We start from the raw sequence: 25904 nt of genomic DNA on the forward strand, positions 1-25904 counted from the left end.
TGTTTATTATAACAAAATTATAGTTATAATTTGAATACTTTTTGTTATAAAAGATGAATAAAATAACAAAAAAAAATAATTATTCTAAATTTCAATTATATACTCTTTTTTTTACAGGTGTACAGTCTTTATAATGATCTTCCCAATGTCGTTCGAAACATTCTTTAGAACAATACTTAGCTTCTAAACAAATGGAACATGCTACAGTACTAGGTTTTCCACAAAATAAGCATATTTTAATTTCTTCCTCTTCAATATTTCCATCTGTTGTACTTATAATATTATTAGTTTCTTCCATCTTTTCAAATGTTTCTAATGAAATACTTCTAATGTCTTTAATATGAGATGTAATAGTTTCTTCCAATGAAGAATTATTCAAATCTTTATTATCAAAATCTTTCACATTATTTGCAATTTTTGGTGAAGATATTGCTAATATATTGTAACTTGTATTTTCTAAAGATGATGATGAAATATGAAGTTCTTTTTGAAGTTTTTTTTGAAATTCTTCATATTCTGTAGATTCTTCATTCTTTGATTTAGTTTCATTACTAGCATTAGTATCAATAACAGTTACTTGATCATTATTAGAAGATATTTCAACAGTAACTAAATGTTGATTTAATTGCAGAATATCATTGTTAGGCAGTTTCATATTTGATAATACTGATGTTTTTTCTTCAATTATTTGAGAAATATTTTCAATTATTTTTCTTGGTACTCCTAAATTTTGTTCCTTAATATTTAAATTGTATGTATCTTTGGAATTATTTGATTCTTCTTCGATTTTATTCTCTTGAATAACAATTTCCGATGTTTCACATATTTGTAAACTTGACTTAATTGGAGAATTGTCTTTCTGTATCAGAATTCTCTTTCCAAATGTTTTGTTTTGTACTTCTTTATGTGATATTTCCGATTTTTGTTTTTCATTTGAAACTTCCTTATTTTGTAAAATATTGTTAGTTGTTTCATGTTCTTTTTCATATTGATTTTGTGTTAAATTTTCTTGATGTGTCACACAATTTTGTTTAATATTCATTATTTTATTTTGTTCTTGATAAGCTTTAGATACTTCAACCTGACAATACATTCCTTCATTTTCGTTTACTACAATTTGTACCATTTTTGGAACATCAATTTTAATATTTTTGAGTATATTTGTTTCAAACATATTTCCTTGAGATTTATCTTGTAAAAAATCTTTTACAGTTTTTTCTATCAGATGTTTTAAAAGTGTTTGAAAATTAAGTAATAAAGATCTTTGTGAATTAATTTTTTGCCACTGTCCTGATGTAAATTGTTGTTGTAACCATGTAGTACAACTAAAGTAGAAATCTATTTGTTTCAATAATATAATTTTTTGGATATCAGAAATATATTTCAAGATATTGAATAATTTTGTTGTTGATTCTAATGAAATTTGCAGATCTTTTCTCTTTGAAATAGATTTCGTTTTCTTGTACTGTTTCTGAGATGATGATACTTGTTCAGGTATATGATTTTGTAAAGTTTCCATTGATATTTTCTGTGGTATTTTTTGGTGTTTAAGTTCATTGTATGATACATTCATTGCAAATATAGGCTGTACAGATTGTTGCATATTATAATTTGATGATATATGTTGTGGAATAGTTTGTAGCTGAATATCTTGTGATTTATTATAAATATTTTGTTGATGTGGTGGATTTTGATATTGCTGAGTTACAGGAGACATAACTATATTTTGTACATGTGTTGAGTTTATATTTTGTTGTATAGGATAATTTGGTACATTTACATTATAAAATGTATTTTTTTGTGATGTAAAAACATTTTGTGGAATATATTGTTGATTTATAAATTGTGAATTGGATAGAGAAATTTGTCGATCTCCTAGTTGATTAATATTAGAAGAAAATGAGGAATGTTGTACAGGAAAATTTTGCATGGTATGTATATTTGTAGTTGGTTTCTGTTGAACAAAATAAGAATTTGGAACTTTTTGTTGACTAACAATTTTGTGCATTTGCATGTTATAATTATGTTGATGTATATTATGATTATTAATAGCAGTAGAATTTATTGGCATATTATTTTGAAACGAATTGTTTTGTGATTGCAAAATGATTTTTCCTTGAGAATTCTGATAAGATTGTTTTAAAGTAACATTTGTAGATGTTTGATTTTGATTAACAGGAAGTACATGTTGTAATGTAGAATGCATAGATGTAACACATACATTCTGTGATACATGTGGATTAGAACATCTATTTTGATTTGATGTTATTTGATTTGAAACAATTACAGGTGTTATAATTTGACATTCACTAGAATTATTTATTATAGTTTTACGTTTATTTGATGAACGAATATAAAAAGATTCAATTAATGGCGTATAATGAAACAATTCTCCTAAAGACAATAATGGCATTACTAACATTTCTTTGTTAAGTATAATTAAAACTCCATCAATTAAATCAATATAATCTTCTATATTCAATATTTTTCTTAATTTTTCAAATTCTATAAATAATAACTTATCATAATTAATATTCAAATTAGTATTTAAACACATTCGTCTTTTTTGAATTAAGTCACGTATGTTCACGAAAATAAAATAAACAGATTTTGAACATTTGTGATCTATATTATTTTTTCTCATATTTTCAGAAATTGTTGTTTCATTAATTGCTATAGGTGCAGATGTAGTAATTAGAGATATTGTTGTAGGTACTATTTGAGCCATTGATGTTGAAACAACAATAGTATTATCCAAATCAACTTTATCATAAGTTGCTGCATTTGTGAAATGAGGAGTAGAATGTGAAAATTGAGGTACAGTAGACATAACAGTGTTTATAGGTGTAGGACACCATCTAGAACCTAATTCTGCGCTTGATAAAACTCTTAATCTACCCTGAGATAGATTATTGGATTGAATATTTTTCTTTTCTAAAATATTTAATTTGAATTCTGCTATTGGTAATTCATTTCCTTTTTTTGGTACATTACATATATTATTTATAGAAATAATTCTATCATTTGTATTTGTATTAGAAGATTGCATTTTATTTAAATCTTTATTATTATTTTCTTCAATACAATTTGATATTGTTTTTTTAACATCTTGACAATCTATTTGTATTTCGGATAAATTATTTAAATTTGAATTTTCATCAATATTTTTATTCATAACTTCTTCAATGGTTTCTTGAATGCTAAGAACATTTCCATTTGATGTGATTTGACAAGTTTCAGTAATATCCATATAAAGAAGATCATTAAAATCTTTTATATCTAAATTACAATTTTGAAGTTCTGAAAAATCTTCAGTTACATTTATTGTATCATTTGTGGGACAAAAAATATCAGAAGATGATGTTGTATTATTAATTTTTATTTCTACTTTTTTTAAAGAAGTACCACTATCTTCTATTTCCTTAGCTATTTGAGGTATATCTATGTTTGAACTATCTTTGTTTTGTATAACACTTAATCTATGTTTATTTGGTATAATATTGTCAGTATTAATTAATTTTTCTTGAGATATATTGTTTTTCTTTGTTTGAATAATTTGTAATTCATTGTTTTCAATTTCCATATTTATTAGACTTTCAATTGAATCAATAGTTTCATTGCCAGAAATTTCTTTTAATTCATTATTTATATTGGCATTTGCAATGGCAAGATGTATTGATTCAGACATATCTTGCTTGATCTTCACTACTGAATCAATAGTTTTAGTATTTTTATTTTCAATTTTATTGTCAATAATTTCTTTTGATTTGTTATTTGTATTGATTTCATTTCTAATAATTTCTTCAAATATATCTTGTCCAGATTTCAATCCTTTTTTACCTTCAACTGAATCAATAGTTTTGATACTTTCATTATCAATAATTTCTTTTGATTCATTATCTGTATTGACATTTGCAATAGTTTCTGTAAATATATCTTGTCTGAATTTTAATTCTTTTCTATCTTCAACTAAATCAATAGTTTTAGTATTTTTGTTATCAATAATTTCTTTTGATTTATTATTTATATTAGTATTTGCAATAGTTTCTGCAAATATAACTTGCCTGACTTTCGATTCTTTTTTATCCTCAATTGAATCAATAATTTTAATATTTTCATTATTAATAACTTTTTTTAATTCATCTATATTGACATTTGCAATGATTTTTTCAGATATATTTTGCTTGATCTTTGATATTTTTTTATCTTCGATTGAATCAATAATTTTATTATTTTCTTTGTCAATAACTGATTTATTATTTGTATTAACATTTGCAATGATTTTTCCATATATATCTTGTTTGATTTTTGATACTTTTTTATTTTCAATTAAATCAATAGTTTTAGTATTTTCATTGTCAGTGATTTTTGATTCATAGTCTATATTGGTATTTATAATAGTTTCCTTAGATAAATTTTCGTTAAATTTTTTACAAATTAGTGAATTAGATATAGTTTTTTGAATATCTTTTATAATATGTATAGGCGTACTTTTATCAGCAATATACACACCAGAATCACTAGAATCAGTAGAATCTTTTTTTCTTCTTCTTTTAAATCTGTTTTGTAAAATAGTTTGTTCTTGTTCATCTTCACTAATAGTTATACATTCTCCGAAATATGCTCGAAACTTATTTTTTAATTTTTTTCTTTTTTTTCTATTGATTTCTTTATGTTCATCAATTGATGTACGAATCTTTTTTCGTTGTGTAGAATCTGAAGTTACCGGTTCATAAACTGTTCTTTTTTTTACATTTTCTTCGATCTTATAATTTATCGTTTCTTTTTTCGAATATTTATTTTTGCTTGATATATTATTTATTTCAATATCCATAGTTTTCTTTTCATCACATAATTTTTTATTAATATGCGATTTTATATAATAAGTATTTAATACTTTATAAGATTCTGATTTTATACAATTATTTTCTTTTTTATCAGAAAAGGATTTTAAATTTAATTTTATATCAATCTTTTTAGTAGCAGGTACTCTATCTATTTTATCAGATATTAAATTAGAAATTTTTTGTATTCGAAAATTTTTATCTTCAATATATGTAAGATGGTTTTCATTTTTATTAGATTTTTTACTCGAAAATATGTTATTTTGCGACTTAATTACAGAATCCGTCGATACAATAACAGAAGCTCGTCTATTAGACAACTTTTCGTGCATGTTCATTTTTGAAGAAACAAGTTTGTCAAATTGTTCTAAAGCCTTATCAAAGGAATGGAATGTTGTTAATGGAATTTCTACCTTACAACCGTCTATAAATAATTGTCGATTATTTTTTATTAATGAATCTTCATATGCTTTTACGCTATTCGTTCTTTTGATATGTTTATCCTTTTGTTCAACAATCCATTCAATATTTTTTAATTTTTGTACATCGATCATTCTATAATTGTCAACAATTTTATTTTCTCTCTCATTTTCTAAATTTTTTAATCTGAAACATAAATAATGAAAACATTGATTTAGAATTAAATCAACATATTTTATAATATTTTATATTATTTTTTATATTATTATGTCAAGATAAAAATTTATTATAAAATTGATTTGAATTTAAAAAATTATATATAACGATATTATTATATATCGAAAATAATTCTTTTCAATAATTTATTGTTTTATGTATATGTATTTTACATATATTTTACATAAATTGTTAATTATTTTTATTTTTATTCTTTTTTTTTTTAATTTTGTAATTTCAAGATCAAGAATATTCGTAAATATTTGGAATTCGTACATAATAAAGAGATTCAATCTATATATAAAAAAAATGAATCAATTTGTCCCATTTTATAAAATTTTATTTCTTAATTAAAATTTGTTTTATGTTTCTACGAAATATCAATTTTGTATTAATTTATATTAAATATTTATAATTATAATAAAACAAAAAGTTTAATGAAATATTGCATTTTCACGTAAGACAATATTATTTCCATATAAATTCTATATAAATTTGATTGCATTTCGTTCAATCGTGTTTTTCCTAACTAATGATGTTATTTATTAGTTATTAAAAGCATAATAAAGCATTCTTTTTATACGCTTTTAATATTCCGAGAGATTTAATAAGTTAAATGTATTATTTATCACATATAATAACTGATTTTATCACCCATATTATGTAATTATTCATTTTACAGTTTATTATATTTTTTTTATATTCATACATATATAAACAAATATATGAATATATACAAAAAAATAAAAACCAGTTAGAAAAACTGTATTTTGATTTATGATTCTATAAATGGATTAAAAAAAAGATCTTTATAATTTTAATATTAATAAATATTATTTATAAATTATAATTATAAAATATAGGTATATATAATCTATAAAATATAAATATAATTTAGAAATTTACGCATACATATACATTTTTTTAATTTTCATTATTTTTTATATTATATTCTATGTTATATAAAAAATTCTAATATATTTTTATTTTTCGTTTGACGAGTATGATTCATATATTTCAATAAAATATAAAATAATATTATATAATATAAGATAAGATAAGAATATAAGATAAGAAGATAACAATTGCATTCTTCACGAAATACACGATACATATAAATAATTAATAAAAAACGAAAATGTTACTACAAGTAAAAAAATGAATGTGTAATAGAATTTGCGTTTAACGTTAAGAATTAACTGCGTTATAATTTTATTTCCGTTGAAATTACTTGTAGATTTCTCAATAATTAATTAAATAATAAATGTACGACTTATACGTTTTATATCAATACAAGGTGAATAAATGGGCACATTTAGATAATTAATCAGTCTCTTGATAATAAATCTAGTATCATATCAATATAAGAATAATTCAATTCGTAATAATTCATTTAAAATAATCATTTAAAATTGGAAGAAAATTTATGAAAATATATAGGAAAAATCAACAAAGAGTAATATTCTTATTACCGATTAGTTCAATAGTTGCAAACTTACCCACATTTCCTGTAGAGTGGTTGGCGTGTAAGGACCACATGTGGTTTCGTCGCTAATTGCATCAACCCCCGGTGTACCTGTTTACGTGATAAGCCTAGATTTTCCAAATCCGTTTTCAGCTGAAACAATCGCCACCGATTTTTATGGTTAGATTCTCGTAACATCGTCAACGGAATTCTATTTTGAAAACGTGTTGAAAAAAAAATTTGAAAGATATAAAAAAAAGAAGAGAAACGTCTCGTATTGATGTTTACATCGCGTTTATTTGTTTCATTTGGACGACGCCATACCCCCTAGGCGTAATACGATACTATGGTAATGGCACAAGGCAATGCCATTTCTTGGACAACGGAAAAATCCGTTTCTGGTTCGCCAGAGAAAGCTCGATCATGAAAATGAATCGCACCTTTTTTAGCACTTCAGAACGGCGAACTGGTCCGATAGAACGAAGCCACCGTTTCAACACGAAGTTGTCGAACATCATTGGCACAACGGATTCCGTTTGCGCGTTTTCTGGCATCGCCGCAGCAGACACGTCTTTGTTGTTCTCCTGTGCATTAAACGTATCGGCTATGTCTTGACTGATCAGTTTAAACGAGAATATTGTTTAATACACATGTAATACGTTATGCTCGTTACGTCTGGGCTAAAAATTCAACACGATCTGACAAAATCAATCAGCTAAAGAAAATATCAAGTTTGTTTCACGATCACCATGCCTATCCGTACGTTACCGCGAAAATGATTGGTTTTGATGTAAACTCACCAACCCCCTCTTCACTAATCGTCTTTTGTTTGAAATTTACAGTTGAGAAGAGAAAATATTTAATGAGATAAAGAACGATTTTATTCGGACGGAATATTTTACTTATAAGGTGGGCGAATTATTTTTTTAAACAATTGCTAAATGGAAAATATATTTTTTAAAATTTTGAAGCGTAATATAGTCATAAAAATAATATTTATTTTAATCATATATGCGTATATACATATGTGTTCTATAAGAAAATGAGATTTGAGAAATAATATTATCATAAGGAATTACTTCGATTAAGGCAGTTTTAAAGATTATGTTCATTGTGCAATCGATAAACTTTTCTAATTCTTCATTTTGCACTGTAGATATATATTTTACTTTTTTATCTTCATACATTCTGTATATTATGTATAAATATTATATATATATGTATATTATATATAAAATTGTAAATTTATTTCTTTTGTATTTCTTTTTTTCTTCTTGTAAATATACAATAGCATTCAAGTATTTATATTTCAATTCTCATAAAGACTGCACTGCATGTGATATTTTTATTAAGAATATTTCACAAAGATATTTCTTTATATATGACGACTTTTATTTAACAAACAGATAATGACAATTAATAATTATAAATAATTAATAAGAAACTTCTCGATAATAAATAATATTTTATATACACTTTTGCTTTGAATTCATCACATTTACCCAGAATTCGAATTTATACTGAATCCTACGAGCTCTCTCTTCTATTTATACGAAGACACTGCGTAATCATTATGACGAACTTAATCAAACAAATTTTATCTACTTTATACCAATAGATTTTTTTTTGTGCTTCTCTGTTCAAGCACTTCTCGAACTTTGGTCATTTACAGAAGATAACGTTAATATCACAACATAAATTGACTGTACTTGATCATTGGTAATAAATGGAATAATATATAAGGTAATCCACGACTTTATATCAAAGAATGTGACATTGTATCGAAATACGAAGTTAATAAACACTATAATTAAATGTACAAGCAAAATACGTAGTCATTCTATATGTACCATGTACGCAACAACAATGGAAACAACGTATAGTTATGTATAGTTACGTATAGTAGATACGTAATAATTTTTAAAAGTAAAAAGTAAAATTTAAAAAATTTTAAAGTAAAAAAATTTTTGGAAATTAATCTTTTGATAAAAATCTTTGAAAATAATAGGAATTATAGGAATAATAGGAATTAAAAGAAAAGTAAAAATTTATTACGCAAAAATAATAATTTTGAGAACAGATTTTACTTTGAGATATTGCTTATCTTTAGAAAATAAAAATAAAAAATGTATAAATAGAAATAATAGAAATAATATTGCAAGGGATAATGGTTATTGTTATAAGAGGAAATAATAGAACAAAATAAAAAAAAACAATTTTAAATTATTTAATCAAGTTGTTTTTAATTATCGGATTGCTTGGTTAAGCGAACAATGTAATTAATGTAATAGAGTACTTAAAATTAATGCCAACTGTTTATCATGCATAATATGAAACTGATTTGGTAATCTAAGAAAAACAGTTGATATAGCAGAATATATAGTTTGATTTTGCTTCTTACGAAGATTTGATACATAGGTACATGATCATTGAGTGACTTTTTTTTAACAAGCAAATAATTAATTATAATATTTTTAATACAATATTAATTATTTCGATTAATATTATAATTAATATTATTTTTAATAATCATAATTATCAATTTAATTATTATCAATTAATTTCTTATTTTTAATCTTTATAGGAAAAAAGTAACATTGCTTCATTAAATAATAATTTATTAAAATATTATATAGTTTTCATGAAATTAAAATTCTAGTTCCATTGTATTTTTTAATATGAATTGAACTTATCTAGAATGTTTTGGTCTCATGATCTTTGGAATCTTATTTTTTTTAAATTTATTTTTTATTATATTTGCTGGTTATGAAAGATTGCTCGCTAAAAAAAATCATTTCCAAAATCAAATTTTTCTTTCTAAATGCTTACCGAAAACTTTTCTGAAATTCTTATCGAAGTTTCCTCATCAGTCGTTTTTTCTTTCTTCCAATTTTAGGACCCAGGAGGATACATATCTCATCCATATTTTCCAATATAAACATAACTGTTAAAAAAAATATGAATTAGTCTAATATAATCAATTATCTTTTAATATATCGAATATGTATTAGAAATTTGTAAAAAAGAAATAAAGAAAATCATATGAAATAACTTAAAGAATTAATTAATGAAATTAAATTAATAATATTCTAAAAAACTTCGATAACGAGGAATATGCAAATAATATTAAACAAAATATTGAATTGAAATTTTAAATTTAGTTTTTATCTCTTATTTAAATATATAAATATATTATAGAACTTGATGTTTGATCGATTTTATATTCAATATTCCATAATAATAATTTGAATAAATTATATATCATTATATATATATTCATATATAGGCAAAATAACAAGATAAAAGAAATGCGCTCATTTTCTTATGTCTACTTATTTTAAATTATGAAATTCAATTTAAATTATCACTTAAAAATAACTCTTATATTACTATTAAATTTTATAGTAGAAATTATTTTTGCTTTCTTTTAGATAAAATAACATATAATAAATATTATAATTTTAATATATGCGTTCCAACTATTATCTAACCATCACGTCATCTTTACATATTAACAATAGCGTAATATTAAAAATTTGACATTATATATCTCTCCTATTTTTCTAATCTTCAAATCTTAAATCTTGATATTTATTCGAGATCTACTATAATTATCTAAATTACTGTTACAATCAATGTGCTATCAATTTTAATTCAAATTTTAATCCAATCAAGCTTTATTTACATTGTGCATCATTTTTAAATTATTTAAAGTAAAGTTTTGTTATGAATTATAATTCTTTGTAATAAAATCAGCAAAATATGCAAAAAAATATTTCTTCACAAATTCTTATCAAAAAGAAATAAATTCACTATAGACAGTTGTATAAAAATTTTTAAGATAACTTATAGTTCATATTTTTTAGAAAATTAATTTAAAAAAGCAATAATGACAAAATAATATTTGTTTTGAAAGAATAATCTATCATCATTATACATGTATCATATTATACTTGAAGATAGATGATTTCGAAATTTAACATAATTCATAGAAGTAAAATAAAAATATATCTTTTATTGAAAACGTTGAACAATATATTATTAAAATATTTTATTTGTGAAATTTTATTTTATCATAAAAAATTATCATAAATTCATGTATACAAATATATATCATTATTATATATACTTGTGTCACTATATTTTTAAATCTATTTTTAAACTATCTATTTTTAAATATTTTTAAATATTTTTGATGTTAAATGTTTAATTTTGAAAATTTATAATTTTTTTAATAAAAAAAAATATATATATAATTTTTTATTATAAAATTCTCAATTATGATTATTTTTAATGAAAACATCGCAAACATTGAAAATATTTCACGCCATATTTCATTAGGATAAGTATAACATGCCATATTTTTAAGTATGAACACAAATGTCTAAAACTATGAGATATCATTTAAAGATTCAAAAGATTTATTGAGATATGAATGTAATTGCAATTTAAAATATCAGAAAAAATTGCAATTAAAATTAAAATTATTAAGTAATAAAAAAAAATTGGATAATTATCTAAACTTGATAATATATCATTAATTTTGATGAAATTCAAATATATTGTCAAGGTTAATATTATGAATAATTATTTATTACTATATATAATTAGTTTTAATTTCTGATATTTTTACAAAAAAATTCTAGATTATTGAATTTTGTCTATACATTGTCTATACAATGTATAAATATACGATCATTTTTATATGTTATAGAAATTATATTAATATTAAGAATATTAAAAATATTGCATAATGCATATGCAATAAGTTATCAAATTATCAAATTCTTTTATTCAATTCTGGCTAACATAAACAACGATCTTATCATAATTGCATTCTTATTTAATCAACATTAATTTATTAAAAGATGACCTAACACAGAGATTCTGTTTTATTTTTAATATAAATAACGTAAAAGAATGCATATACAGTATGATAAAAGATCGTATACTAATATATTTTCTCATTCGCGCATATATAGATAGAATTTAATAATATAATATTTAAAAATTTTTGTATCTCAAAAATTGAGAAGCAATTACATGTATGAATAAAATTGTAGAATAGATAGAATGTTAATTTTGACTAATATATTTCAAGATCATTAAAATTGATGAAGTATTTTCTAATAGATAATTAGCAAAAATGTAATTAAAGTTTAAAATAAGTATATGAAATTAAATTAAAATACTATTATAAGCAATACCATTTATGTAACAACTTATATAATAACTTCTATAACATTAAACAAGTTAAAAATGATTCCTTTGCAAAAACAAAATGAATTTTTTCAAGTTTAAATTAAAAATATATAAATTATTGTATTTTTCATTATAAATAATTAAATTAAGGAATTTAAATAACTTTTGTTTAGTTTATAACAAAAAATATAAATATTTCATCAGCGATAAAAAATAAATTAATATATTTGAAATAAAGTAATTAAATAAACAATTTTTATATATTTTTAATTTATAATATATAATTAAAAAATTATATTAATCTAATTTTGAAATATGAAATATTTAAGATAATAGATTGTAGTAATAGAATAATTGAATAAGAAAAAATCTACATAAAAAAATATCAATTATTAAGATATAATCATATTTGCTGAAGAGAATTGTATCCTGAAGAACAAAAATTTTTGATATAATCATGTTTAAAGTAGAATCATAATATTTATATTAGTAAACCAAATATTATCATTTCAGTATGTAAATATTGTTCGACATTTGTAGCACTATTTACTTGCTTTTATTTTTCAATTTATGTGTTTTCTTAAATAATGATATTAAAAATAAAACAAACAAAATATTTGTTATGTAAATTATATAAGAATTTTATATATAAATATATATATATATAAATTTACTAAATAAAAAATATAACAAATATTCGCACATATATTTTTCAATTTTTTCTTTTGTTATTTTGCAATGAATAATTTATAATTGTCACATTATTATTTGTAATTTTTATAATATATTAATAATTATAATATATTGAAATTTTTTATTTTAAAAATGAAAATGTTTAATTGAAATATCAACTTTTTTAACCAAATAAGTTACTCAAATGATACAGACAAGCATTTTTTGTCGTTATGATTCTGACGATTGTGATGATAAGTTCATATTTTTAAAGATGTCGAATTGTCGTCGTAAATTTATAGCGATATTATCATTCGTATCTAATATAAATAAGTAAATTGCATTTCACAAAACAAAGAAAGTAACAAATGCACGTTAAACACGGTTACAAGTTTAATTTCTATTCTATTTTCTTAAATAAATCAACTGTATTCACGTAATTAATTTAAAAAATTTAACGATCAGTCACGAATAATTATGATGGATTCATAGAAAAAATAAATACAAAAAATAATTATAAATAATCACTAATCTAATCATATTTAATCTTAGAAATCTCTATTGATTTTACTATTATTACAAAATTATTACATATTACAAAAATAAAATAATCTTTCTTTAACAAATCTTCTGAAATATTTCGAATTTTTTATCGGCACAAATTATTCACATTATTCTCTCAAATATACTTCACTATATATATATAGTACACAAAAGTACATCTAATGTACTTAAAAAATTCAGATTTTCAAATCTATTTTGATAGTTTCTCAATTAAAAGGAATACCTTGGATGACACATATCTGTATCTTCTATAATATAATATTTGCAGTGGAACTTTTCTTTGAATCCATGATAAAGTGTATTTCAACCACACTAGAATCCTTTTATTCGGATTACTTAAGTTGTAACCAAAGCATGCCTGTTTTGAATTATTAAATTTGCAATTGAGACATGCTTTTCTTCTAATATCCACGTTATGATATGTTTTATCACAATGAACTATATTTTCAGATGTGTTACAAAAAATACCTGACATACTACTCTTCGAGTCTTGTTATACACTGACTAGTTTGTTAAGTTCTGAAGCCCTTATATTTGGTGGGGATGCAGGTATTACTTGAATTCTGACTTCTAATTGGTCACGTTAGTCACTGAAATTCTAAACTGAAACATAAAGAAATAAATATTCGTGCATTTTTTACACGTTACTGTTTATCTAAAATTGCTTACTAAATAGATATATCTCATTTCTATTTAATAATAATAATAATTCTATTTTATGCTTATTATGTATTCGTTTATATGAATTCTTCAAAATATTATAAATTTAATACGTTATATTAAAATCTTTTGAAATATTTCTCACACTGTCTGGAAAAATGGACATCTAACCTTTAACAACTCTTTTGGAAAATTATAAAAAAAGTAAGTTTTGAAAATTTTATTTATCTGTTTCATATTAATCTAAGATTTTTTTCTTTAAAAATTAAAAGGGATTTTCTTCTTAAAAATTGAAAATTAAAAAATATAAAAGATTATGTATAACAACGTGTCAAAATATCATTGCGTTAAAATCATCTTTTAATGTTACTAATTTAAATATTTCATTTTTATAAATTTTTCTTTTAGTGATTTTAATTAAAGAAATAAGAATTGAAGTTATTTTGCATAATATTATTGTATAATATTAGTAAATATAAATTTTTAGAATAAATAATTAAATTATTGAAAATGAAATTTTTTAAATAGTATATAATATTTTTGCATATTTTTAAATATTTTTGTTTATATTTAAATTTTGTATTTAAAAAAAATCGTATGTTAGAAAATGAAAAATAACAATTCTATTTATATCTAAAATGAATTATACGTAAAAGATTTACTCGTATCTGGAAATATCATATTATATTACATTACATGCTAAAAAGTTTTGTAAAATTCGAAAATTCAATATTTGCATAAATTTTTATAAGTTATTATTAACTCATGAATAATAATTTTAACAAGTTCTTTTTTTTTGCAATTAAATTTGTCTCATATCTTTAATCGATAATATTAATAAAGTAATAATATTATAAATAATTAATTTAAAATTTTGAAATTGAAAGATGTAAAAGTCATTAGAAAAAGAAGAATTAAAAATCATATAATTTAAACATTTTTATTATTTATATCACAAAATTAATCATCATTGTTTACTTGATTAATTTGCATCCTTATAAGATGATATACTACTAGTATTACAATAAATATTGTAATTATTTGTTCAAACATAACATTAGTAAGGATAAAATATCTTTATAATTTAATTTCGTAAATAAATTTGTTGTTAGTCAATGTCTTCATTGATAAATGAATAATCTGAAAAATAAATAATATTATTAAATATTGTTATTAAATTGACAAAGAATGAAATATTTCTGAAATTTAATTACTTTTATAAATGTAAACTTGTATATATTTAATACATTTAATATATTTAATATATTTAAATTTCAAATATAATATTGTAGCACTGTAGTGTAATAATTTTTACTTAACATTATTTTATTATATTATTCATTCTAATCAACTTTTAATATCATTAATTATATTTAAACATGAAATAAAAAGTTATTTAACACATACTAGTTCTATATAGTACTTCTACGTGGTTTAGTTGGTTTAGTTGATTTAATTGGTTTAGGTGGTCGCGGTCTACGTGTCGTAGTTGTAGTTTTTGTAGTTGTTGTAGTAGTAGTTTTTATTAAACTATTACTGATTTCCTGTTCTCGTTTGCCAATTTGAATAACAGAAAAAATAATAACGCTTAAAACTATGCATAAAATTGTTAATGATACTATCCACTGTAACACACTAAAATTCATTATATATAATTTTCATTTGTATATTATTTTTGTTATTACATATTTTATATGCGAAAACATTTATTATATAAAATAACTAGTTTCAATTGTTTTAAAGAATACATGTTAACCAGCCTGCCTGGTTTTGCTGCAACAGAATAACACTGCTTTTTTTTCGTTGATTGAACGATGTCATGCTTAAATAAAAAAAAAAAATCGTTAGTCATTGGTTCATATATGTATAAGGAATGCTTATTAATTTATATTAATAATTATGAAAAGTTTTGTGGAAGGAACACTTTCATTATAAATCTGTTTTTATAAATTCTCAGGGTTAACAAATCCTTATATCCAAAAATTATTCTTATACATATAAAAATCTGAATTTTTTAGAATTTATTGTAAGCTAATTTTTTTTTATAATTCTATTTTTCAATTTGTACTAATTATATTGTTGAAACCATTTAATAAATTTTATTATAAGTTATATGAGTTATTTTTTTTATCATGACAACATTCTTTTCATAAAATTAATCTCAAAAAAAAAAAAAAGAAAAATCTTAAAATTAAATCTAATTAATATTTTTCTTTTTAAATATTACTTCATTTATGATTTTTTTATTTATTGTAACATTTATATACATTTTTATACTATCTATTATATAATAAAAAATTATATAATGAAATATTTTCATATAGATAGACAAATATGTAGATTTTTATAGATATATAAATATTTTTTGTAATATTTTAATAAAATAGTTTTTTTTTAAATATTTATTAACTATGAAATACATATCGATATTAAATTGTTAATTCAATAAGTAGTGACATCTAATGTGATATATGATAAACTTTATTCTTGTTCAACCATATTGAACAGGCCAATGCACTTGTAGCATTGCTTGTAAATTCGGTGAGAAAAATCTGATAAATTTTATAACGAAATATCGGTCTGTCTTGTTGATTATATAATTGACCGATAAGGAATTCATGTCATAACAATTAAACTATTCGCGCTCGAAGATTGGTAAGCGCTTCAAAAAATGTTTTCATATGATCGTAAGAAAAACAACATAACCTCTCTCTCTCTCTCTCTGTATCTTTTATTCTTTTTCTTTTTCATGTTTTTCACATATAAATTTTACTGAAAATAAATTTTAATTTATATTAAAATTTAAAATTCCCCGTGCGACTAATGTACTTTTAATCATCTGTAGAACTTTTAAAAAAATAAATAGTTTAATAAAATAATTTTGTGCTCTCAGTCGTGTTGCGATCATGAACTGGAATAAGAAACTGGAAATTTAATGTCGAATAAAAGCATAAGGATAAATTGCAAAAAGTGAGAAGAATGCCGAGTTGTGGCAGTTTATTCAGAATCATTAGACGGCGTCTTGTACTTGGACTCATCTTTGCTTTGTCACTTACTTATTGCGCCTTTTCACTCTTTCGTAATGAGGTAAATAAATAAAAATAATGTTGAAAAAATTATATATTACATATAAATAAAGGAAAGTTTGCATGATCAAACACATGAATTTTAATTTGAAATTTAGAACAGAATATTATCTGATCCCTAGAGAAAGACATTAGCTTTGGATAATGATCTTGATGATATGGATTCTATGATAATTAATGACAATAATGATGACTTGATCTCTGATGATGATACAATATCGGAACAATTGAGAGCATCTGGTAAACCACCACTGTGGCAGATGGCAATTGTTGATCAAGGAGCAAATGAGAATGCATTAAACATAGAAGCAATGTCAAATTTAAATGATACTGATATTGTTCGTCCATGTCGTAATTCTATTCAGGTATATCAAATTCTAAGATGATGGAAAGAGATATTAAATTGAATGAAAATGATTTTATCAACTTTTTGTTATTCTAATAGGGTAAAGTTCTAATAGTAGATGAGCGTGGTATTGTATGCTCTAGACAAGAAATTTTGCCAAACGGCTGTTGTAGTATGGAACAAAAGGATTCTATAAAAAATGAGGATACATCAACTACACCTAGGAGAGAGAGGTATAGTTGTAAAACATGTAACGCTCAAGGATGCTGTGCTATCTATGAATATTGTGTTTCTTGCTGCCTACATCCTGGCAAGGTGGTTTTTCGTTTTTTATTTTCTTTCTTTTTAAATCATATAACAAAAGATATTAATGAAAACTTATTATTAACAGCAAATAAAGGGAAGAAAGGATGTACTGTTAGGTTTACTTAGAGACAATCATAAATCTCACAGAGACCAAGATGTGGTGAAAAAGCGTCTTCGTAATTTAGATCGCTTTCAAGTTTGTCTGGCTGCATGTCGTACTTCCAGTGCGAGCGTTCGCCACGAGAACACTTATAAGGATCCACATTCGAAGCATTGTTACACATTTCAACCACAACATCAAAGACATCGTCGTGATGTTTATTCATATAATAATAATGACGACAACTCTGTTGTCGTTGCATCTTTTTCTGTTATGCCATTACTTACCCTCTTCTCTCCCTTCTGCCTACTTATACATGCAAAAAATAATTCACTTTTACTATCATGCAACTATCATACTCCAATGTTATTTGATTATTACTCTCACATACGACCACCTTGAAATACAAAATAAATTTACTATACTAAATATTTTTTACAAAGACGATCGAAATTCGCGTATAAAATGATCTATAATATTTTAATAATTAATGCCAAAGGCAGTTTTAATTACGGTTCGATTTTAAATCTTTTTATTTTCAGCTGGTTTTTATCGATAATCATTTTCAACCTAAAACAATGATTGGATTTTTATTTTTCAATTGATGAAATTTGTAATTTTTCAAATAGTAAGAAATCTTTATAATTGAAGAAAAAAAAAGAAAAATGGAAAAATATCTCTTATCGTATGTTTAAATTTCAAGATAGTTGCAAAATTCGATAAATTTCTTAGAAAAAATTAAATGAAATTAAAAATAATAAAATACGATCGAATTTTTAATAAAATATTATGATAGAGTTTATTCTATAAAAGAATTTGATTTTGATCTTGAAAAATGATTTTGCAAACGATTTAAAATCTAGAGAATACGTATTCGATAAGGTCAGAAGGCAAATCGATATTACTTGGAAATACCAAATCGTCAGAAGATTTTGCAACCAATATTTTGTGCATAATTTAACTCTATCAAGATTTCTGTGATATCAAAATATTCTCATAGTCGAAAAATTTATCATAATTATTTATATTACTTATGAAAAATTAGATCCATATCTAAAAACGACAAATGTCTGTTTTGAAATTAATAACATATACATAAAATTTACATAAAATTAATAATACATACACAATAATTAATAATGAAATACTTATTGATCGAACATAATGATTTATTTTCAACTGCACGATAATATGATTATTGAAATTCCAAGCTTGCGCTATCATTGAATTATTAAACGAATGATATGCAACATTTATATGCATACATTGATTGTAGATACATTGATATCGGAATTTCTATAGTGTACATCGATATTCTTCGAAATTTTTAAACATATATTAGCCACGTTGCTGTATGTTTGAAATTTCATTTTTACTTCCATAATCGTTCGTACGTGATTGTTTATACGATAAGAAACTTATCGATATTTCTTTCGCGTCTTATAAATTCACTTTATTTTATCGATTTTTTTTTTTATGTTGAATTTTATCCATCATACTTTTGATAATACTTATCGAGCATTTCTCTTTGTACCAAACGAGAGAGAACGTTAAGCATCATTTTTCCTTTGATCGCTGATTTAACGTCAATTATTATTTTTTTTAAAACGTAACATTTTTTTTTTTACAAAATTTTTATTTTAAAACATACGAAAAAATTGATACTTAGAAATATACTTAGAAAAACAAGACTTCAATTAACACATATTTCAACATCTATATATTGAACATGTTCATTTACGATGCAGCATTATTTTTTCGCGATATCTATATCCTAGATCAAGCTGCAATTATTTCGTTAGATTATGAACAATTTTCTTTTTTCATTTCTCGTTTGGATTTCGTTCAGTGTTATTTAACGGTGATTCTACGAATGTCTAAAGTCGATCTCTTCCAAAATTAATTATCCACGAAACGATCTTTTCTTTCAGTGAAATATAAATGGAAACGGTAAAAGGATCTGCGTAGTTAAAACAGCTGACAAGAATATTGGGTTTCCGTTAAAACTGTCGTTTTCTCGATTTTAATACGGCCTGCGGTATCGAGAGAGAAAGATATTAGTGAATTTTTTATTTATCCTCAATCGATTTATAACAGTGTCAACTCGAGTTTTCCAAGTTTTTCTTTTTTTAAACATTCTTCGAAGAGCTATATTTTTCAATATTTATCGGCTTGTCTTATTAGTGTATAATGTAGTGAACACGAAATTTATATCTTTCAATCAGTGTCCTTCTTAGATTTTTATTAGATATATTATTTTTAAATACTAACGAATTCAATATAAATTTTCTTAACGTATAAAAGACAACATATATAAAATGAATAAAAAGTGTTTTTAAAATTTTTTTTTTTTAGCATTTTAAAAAGCAATAATAATTATTGTTGCAACATTCGATGATAATAACAACTTTTTACAATTGAAATATTTCGAATATTAAATCTTATTCAAAAATAAAAATAATTAAAAAAAATTAAAAGAATTCCTGGAATAAAACAAACATGAATAGTGAAAGGGAGTGCGGTCTAATGATCAATAAATAGATCGGTAAACGCCCTAATATAACACATATAAGCACAAGCATTATAATAGCGATAATCATCATTTACATACATATTGCTTTTTTATCTTTTTAAATATACTTAATTTCATCCGACATTTAAAGTAAATTAGTTGACTAAAATAAACAAAGAATAATCAGTCAACACTTTTAACAATATCTTAACATTTTTCAATTTTTTTTTCTTTCTCTCTGCATTGCAATTTTAATCTCTTCGTCCTCGTCAAAAACGAATTCATCGAATTTTCCGAAAAAAAAAAAAAAGTGCAGGAAGTGGTTGGTAATTCGTTCTCCATTCTGAAATCGTAAATTTCGAATTGTACCGTCGACGGGTGGTCCGCATTAGAAATGCTGATCCTCCCCTCCCACTTCTTTCTTGCAATTCGTCGGCGTTGGCAGGGGACAAGGACGAGGGAATTCGAAGAAGCAAGAAAATCGAATTGCTCGGATATTTGATGCACGACCAGGTTCATTTCTATAACTTCTCTCCTCCTCTCCCCCGGTTTGGAAACCATAACGTTGCGAAAACAATTAGTTAATGGTAGAACGGACAAAGTTTACGCCGCGATCGAGTTACACTTTAATGGAGTCAAAGCATTTTAAAGTTTCGTGCCGCGATGGCTGGATATCGGCCTATTGTGCCTCCAAACTATTGTTCGAATCAATCGGCCCCTGTTACGCTCCTAACCATCCAAGTCGGAATTCAATTTGCCGAACGAATCGAAAGAGAAGTTTTCGAGAAACGAGATAAAAGATAAATTATTCCCCTCTTTCCAAAAGAGATAAATTCTTTTTGTTTGATCTAGAAATTTCAATTTCAATTTAGAAGCTTAAATGTATATTTTTCTTGAAGTGTGCGAAGAAGATGCTTCCGGAAGATGTTTCATTTCTTGACGATGTCTGGATTTTAACAGACGGAGAAATTTTAAATTTTTTGTCGGATCTAAAAAAATTTGTTAATAACAAGAGAAACGCGGGATAAAGGTCGAAAATGATGCGGTACGCGTGAAATTAAGGGTGATTTAAGTCATCATTTTACTGGTTTTTGAATTTTTTTTTTTAAAAATACCGATTTTTGAACTTTATAATTTTTGTATAATTAAATTTGAAGTGGAAATCTAGATTGAATAATGATGCATATGAAATGCGGTATGAAATTTGTTAATTTATATATTTTGATACGAGCGATAAATTTTATTGAAAGTTGTATAGATATAAATTTTATTGGAACGATTTCATTTATATTTCAATTACGCAATATAACTATATAATTCTATATACATATTTTTGCTATTTAAAATATATTAAATTACAATATTTTATTATCAATATACGTATATAAATGTAATATTATTAATATATTTCAAATAGAATAATCAACTTGCGTTTACAGATAAATGCAGATAGGGTTTATCGCAAAGTTCATTGAAGAAACGTTATTTTTACATGTCTATAATGCAAAGAATGCACTTTTTATCGAAGTGAATGGCAAAGTAAAAATTATTTGATAAATTTTCAGCGAATTCGAGTCAAGGAATAATATACTATATACAATTCGTTATAGATGAAGATTATTTTTTTCGAATAACTCGTTGCATCATTATTATTATTACAAATTTTTAATTTTATTTTTATATCGGTACTCGATAGTATAATAAAAATGATAATTTTATATTGGAAAATGTTTTTTTGCAATAGTAGAATTTAACAAAGCTATGATAAATTCAATTAAGAATATCAGTCATTTCCGCATTTTTCAATATCATCGTTGCCCCATTGACGAAATCATCCTGCCATTAAATATTTACATCGTTACTTTATTTTGTAAATCAGACATTCACATTCATAATTAAACCATACACCAAACCAAACTAACGAAACTCGTCGAATATAATCGAGTTACTCAATGGAAAATTGTTTCATAGAGAAACACCTAAATCATTAAAAAAATAAACATCACGTCTCTTTCATAATCAATGAATAAATTTCCCAAAACTGCAATTTTCAATTATTTCCATCTCTTCATATAAATATCACAGGAAATAAGAAAAGAGAAAGAGCAATATCCCCAAATATCCATATCCTTCCTAAAAATAACAACATCCCCAACAAGAAAACATTTATATTCCTCAAGAAAAGAAAAAAAATCGATCCTCGATCCTCGATATCCGAGGAGGGATAAAAAAAATCTTCCCTCGGCATCATCGTTCACGCTCGAACGTTTACACACTGCGCGCGTCGGTGTAGGCGTCGCGACGCCTCGCGCCGACGTGCTTCTCTCGCCCCCTTCCCTCCCCCGCCCGTGTTTCGCCCGTTGAATCCAGCACGTGGCATCAAAGGGAAGATATACGGCGGGGTGGCCGCCTGTTCCCGGCCAAACGGCGACGACCCTCGCTCGTCGTCGCTCGTTCTCGCGCGCGCGATTTCGAGAATCCGCTCGGCTCCGCTGCGCCGGAGGAGTCGATCGTTTCCGCGCCAGAAACCGGGAACCGGCAGCAATTTTCTTCAACGATCGCGCATCCCAAGTTTCGCAACTTCCGTCGCAACGATCGTCCACTTCCGCGGATGAATTCGTTCGAAAGCGGCTCGTGAACGTGCGTGGAACAAAGGAAACGCCACTTTTTTTCCCTTTTTTTTTGGTGCACCTTCACCAAGAGAATGTTTGGCGAGAATTGAAGAGAATTGAAGAGGGGCGAGGAAGATCGGTGGTTTGGTTCGGTTCCTTGGAGGACTTGGAGGACTGCGTCGCTATGGGACCATCCTTGGGTGAGTTTCAAATTCTTCTTTTCTCTTTTTTCATTTTCGAATATCTTTGATCGAAAGGGATATATTCAATTTTTTGTTTCTCTAAATTTGAAAATTTCGATAGAATTATAACAAGAATTTTAGTTTAATTTAATTAATTCTTTCGGATCTAAAAATTGGTAATCGATTTATTTGAAAGAACTTTGTACATAAAAATTGTTACGATCAACGTTTAACAGGTTGAAACACACGTTTCTTTCACACACGTATAGGTTAAACGATTTGTCAAAAAGGCTTTCTTTCCGGTTACGCGAGCTTTGCTCGAGAAGACAGATGTTCTTCGTAGATTTCTCTATTCTCGAGAGGATTTCGAGTATAAACGTTGAAAGAATCTTTGATTGAGAGCAAAACGGTTCTTAGATGTATCCGTGGGATCGACGAATTTTCGAACTCGTTCTCTTTCTCGCGGCAAATGATTCAGTTCAACCTCCTCCTTTTTTTATTTTCGGACGCGATGCGAAACGAATCGGCGCGAATCTCGACCGTGACAATAGAAATACGATGTTGATTCTGTGCGAATTTCTCCTTCTTCTTTCGTTCTGTAATATTTCTCTTTTATATGTTTCATATATTAAGAAATATTATATATTTGGAAAAATATAAGGCTATTTTTTTTCTTTTTTTTTTTTGCAAAATATGGCGATTCTTTTTGTATTCCTCTCTTTATATAAAATTTTATAAAATTATATCATTGTGCATGGCGATCATATGGTGATTTCTTTTAATGAACGAATAGATATGTTCGATATAAGGATTTTTAAAAATATTTAATATCATATTTTCAAGAATGATCAACTTTGATGGTTATTTGATGTTTGAGTTAATTTTTATAATGCTTTTGGAATTTTTTTCTTCACAATTTTTCCTTATTACAATTTAAATTTAATAATTTTGCGTCGCAATAGTGACAAGTTTCAAAGGATTTAAAAGCAGGAAAAACAAATAAATAATTTCATCCCGTGTTCTTTCTCATCTTTTATATTTTTATAGTATATATTATGTTTTTTTTTATTTTCTTTTAGTTTCTTATTTATCAAACGTTCTCCCGTGTGTAATAATAAACGATTAAAGAGTCATCGTACGAAAAAATATGTAATAGCCATTTAACGAATAATATTATAACAACAATAATAAACAAAATTACAGATATATAATAAAATAAAATGAAAAAAACATTCGTCTGTGCAAAATGATCTGCGATCGACAAAACACGTTTGGGCTGATGTCCAAACAGAATGGAGAAATGTCGTGCTGTTGTCGTTAAGTGGATACACTTCTATTAATCTTTTACATTCGAGAGTGGCGACCATAGTCAATCAGTTTCAGGCAAAATATGAAGATTAAAAGAAGATAGAATTGACGAATCTATTGTAATAAATATATCTTTTTAAAGGAAAATCATCACTCTATTTTCCAGAAATTACGATATTATCTCTCCAATCGTTGATAATTTTAGTATCAACGATACTTATAATTTCTCATTTTTCTCGAATGAAAACACAAATGTATCATTTTATCTACATTCTACATTCTACGTAAAAGTAACAATGTTTACAATTTATCACGGCTTAAAAATAACACCCGTGGTATTCCCGTTTTCCCTGTTACTCAGCAAGTGGCTATAAGACACCGTTGTAAAATCGATTCAAAATAATAGTGATTTGTACATGTAATAATTCCTAAAAATTCTTAAAAACTTACTTAATCCTTAAACGTATCTTAACCAATAATAACACCACAGTAGAATCATCTCTTTTTACAATCTCAATAGAATTCTCTCAAATCCTCTCGAAAAATAAACAAAAAAAAAAAAAACGATTCATTGCACGACAAAAATACGAAAATATTAAATATTAAAATATAAATTTTCACATTACACGAAAACAAAAAAGAAACCAAATTTCTCGATCACCCATCAAAAGTCTTCCTCTAAAATCTTCTTATTTATTCCCTCATTTGCGTTTCCCTTTTGCTCATCATTTGCACTTTAACGCATTTTTTCTCTCGTCGAACAACTATGTTAATCCTGAAGCGGAAAAGCGCGCTTACGATCGAGGAGACAAATAAACACCTGCCTATCTCGTATGCCCTGTCGATGTCGATTTCAAACAGTTGCCGAGAATCGTTCTCTCGGTGTTGGTCGATCAACCAGCGGTTTCTCCTCCTCCTCCTCTCTTCGGCGGAGGTGTCGAGAAAATCGGCGCGGTCGTGTCGATCGATTCGTTTCGAGGAGCAGTTTCCGCGGCGATGGAAATGAGTTTACGAAGGCAGGCAGACAAAATCGATGTTCACCGCGTTAATAATACACACAAGCAAGGTCTACAACCTTTCGCGGACGCAAGCCTCGATGTAAAGACTTGCTTGTGCCTTCTTTCCTTCCTTTCCCCTCCTTGCTTCCTCCTCTTTTTCCATTTACCACTCTTCTTCCTTCCTCCCTCTCCCTTCATCCAACGTATCGTACAACGGAGCGTGATAGGAATCGAAGAGGAGCGCATTCGAAAGCTTAAATAGCAAAAAGCCACGAATCGTCTGTTTTACATTTCAATTCCTCCCTCCGTGGATATCCTCCTCGTTGGATCCTCTCCTCCTCCCCCGGTTATTCATCTTCTCTAAGGATTAGAAATGCAGATTCCCTCTCTCATCTTGGGGAGAAGCGTGTT

General features: G+C 25.2%; 5 protein-coding genes across 8 annotated transcripts in view; 2 read left to right on the forward strand and 3 right to left on the reverse strand.

The window, feature by feature from the left end:
- Window positions 1-38: 38 nt before the first annotated feature.
- Window positions 39-4219, reverse strand: LOC113218635 (nuclear transcription factor Y subunit gamma-like). Its single transcript, XM_026439603.1, has one exon. The coding sequence runs from the start codon at window positions 3686-3688 to the stop codon at window positions 92-94; it is 3597 nt and encodes a 1198-aa protein (XP_026295388.1). The 5' UTR covers window positions 3689-4219; the 3' UTR covers window positions 39-91.
- LOC100577224 lies at window positions 3826-8670 on the reverse strand. The gene is made up of 6 exons (XM_026439649.1): window positions 8025-8670; window positions 7386-7529; window positions 6980-7098; window positions 4250-5450; window positions 3911-4087; window positions 3826-3846 (listed from the first exon to the last, which is right to left on the reverse strand). Exons 1-6 carry the CDS (start codon window positions 8130-8132, stop codon window positions 3826-3828), a joined length of 1770 nt encoding a protein of 589 aa, XP_026295434.1. The 5' UTR covers window positions 8133-8670.
- A 927-nt stretch (window positions 8671-9597) lies between these two features.
- LOC113218636 lies at window positions 9598-14042 on the reverse strand. The gene is made up of 2 exons (XM_026439605.1): window positions 13607-14042; window positions 9598-9889 (listed from the first exon to the last, which is right to left on the reverse strand). The coding sequence occupies exons 1-2, from the start codon at window positions 13856-13858 to the stop codon at window positions 9812-9814; spliced, it is 330 nt and encodes a 109-aa protein (XP_026295390.1). The 5' UTR covers window positions 13859-14042; the 3' UTR covers window positions 9598-9811.
- A 2480-nt stretch (window positions 14043-16522) lies between these two features.
- LOC726099 (UPF0454 protein C12orf49 homolog) lies at window positions 16523-18310 on the forward strand. 3 transcript variants are annotated; one of them, XM_001121865.5, is made up of 5 exons: window positions 16523-16698; window positions 16937-17130; window positions 17252-17494; window positions 17575-17790; window positions 17867-18310. In XM_001121865.5, exons 2-5 carry the CDS (start codon window positions 17023-17025, stop codon window positions 18281-18283), a joined length of 984 nt encoding a protein of 327 aa, XP_001121865.1. In that variant the 5' UTR covers window positions 16523-16698; window positions 16937-17022; the 3' UTR covers window positions 18284-18310. The 3 variants fall into 3 exon arrangements, with proteins under 3 accessions (XP_001121865.1, XP_006564065.1, XP_026295389.1); XM_006564002.3 differs by lacking the exon at window positions 16523-16698 and having other exon boundaries at window positions 17228-17494; XM_026439604.1 differs by lacking the exon at window positions 16523-16698 and having other exon boundaries at window positions 17005-17130; window positions 17233-17494.
- Window positions 18311-22132: 3822 nt separating this feature from the next.
- Window positions 22133-25904, forward strand: part of LOC726130 (beta-3 adrenergic receptor) — a 53565-nt gene continuing 49793 nt past the window's right edge. Inside the window, exon 1 of one of the 2 annotated variants that reach the window (XM_026439416.1) lies at window positions 22133-23205. The gene's annotated coding sequence lies outside the window, so the exon portion shown is untranslated. The remainder of the gene's footprint in view (window positions 23206-25904) is intronic. The other variant, XM_006564003.3, reaches the window with a different exon arrangement.

This window comes from Apis mellifera, linkage group LG3, assembly GCF_003254395.2.
Source record: "Apis mellifera strain DH4 linkage group LG3, Amel_HAv3.1, whole genome shotgun sequence".
Lineage (NCBI taxonomy): Eukaryota > Metazoa > Arthropoda > Insecta > Hymenoptera > Apidae > Apis > Apis mellifera.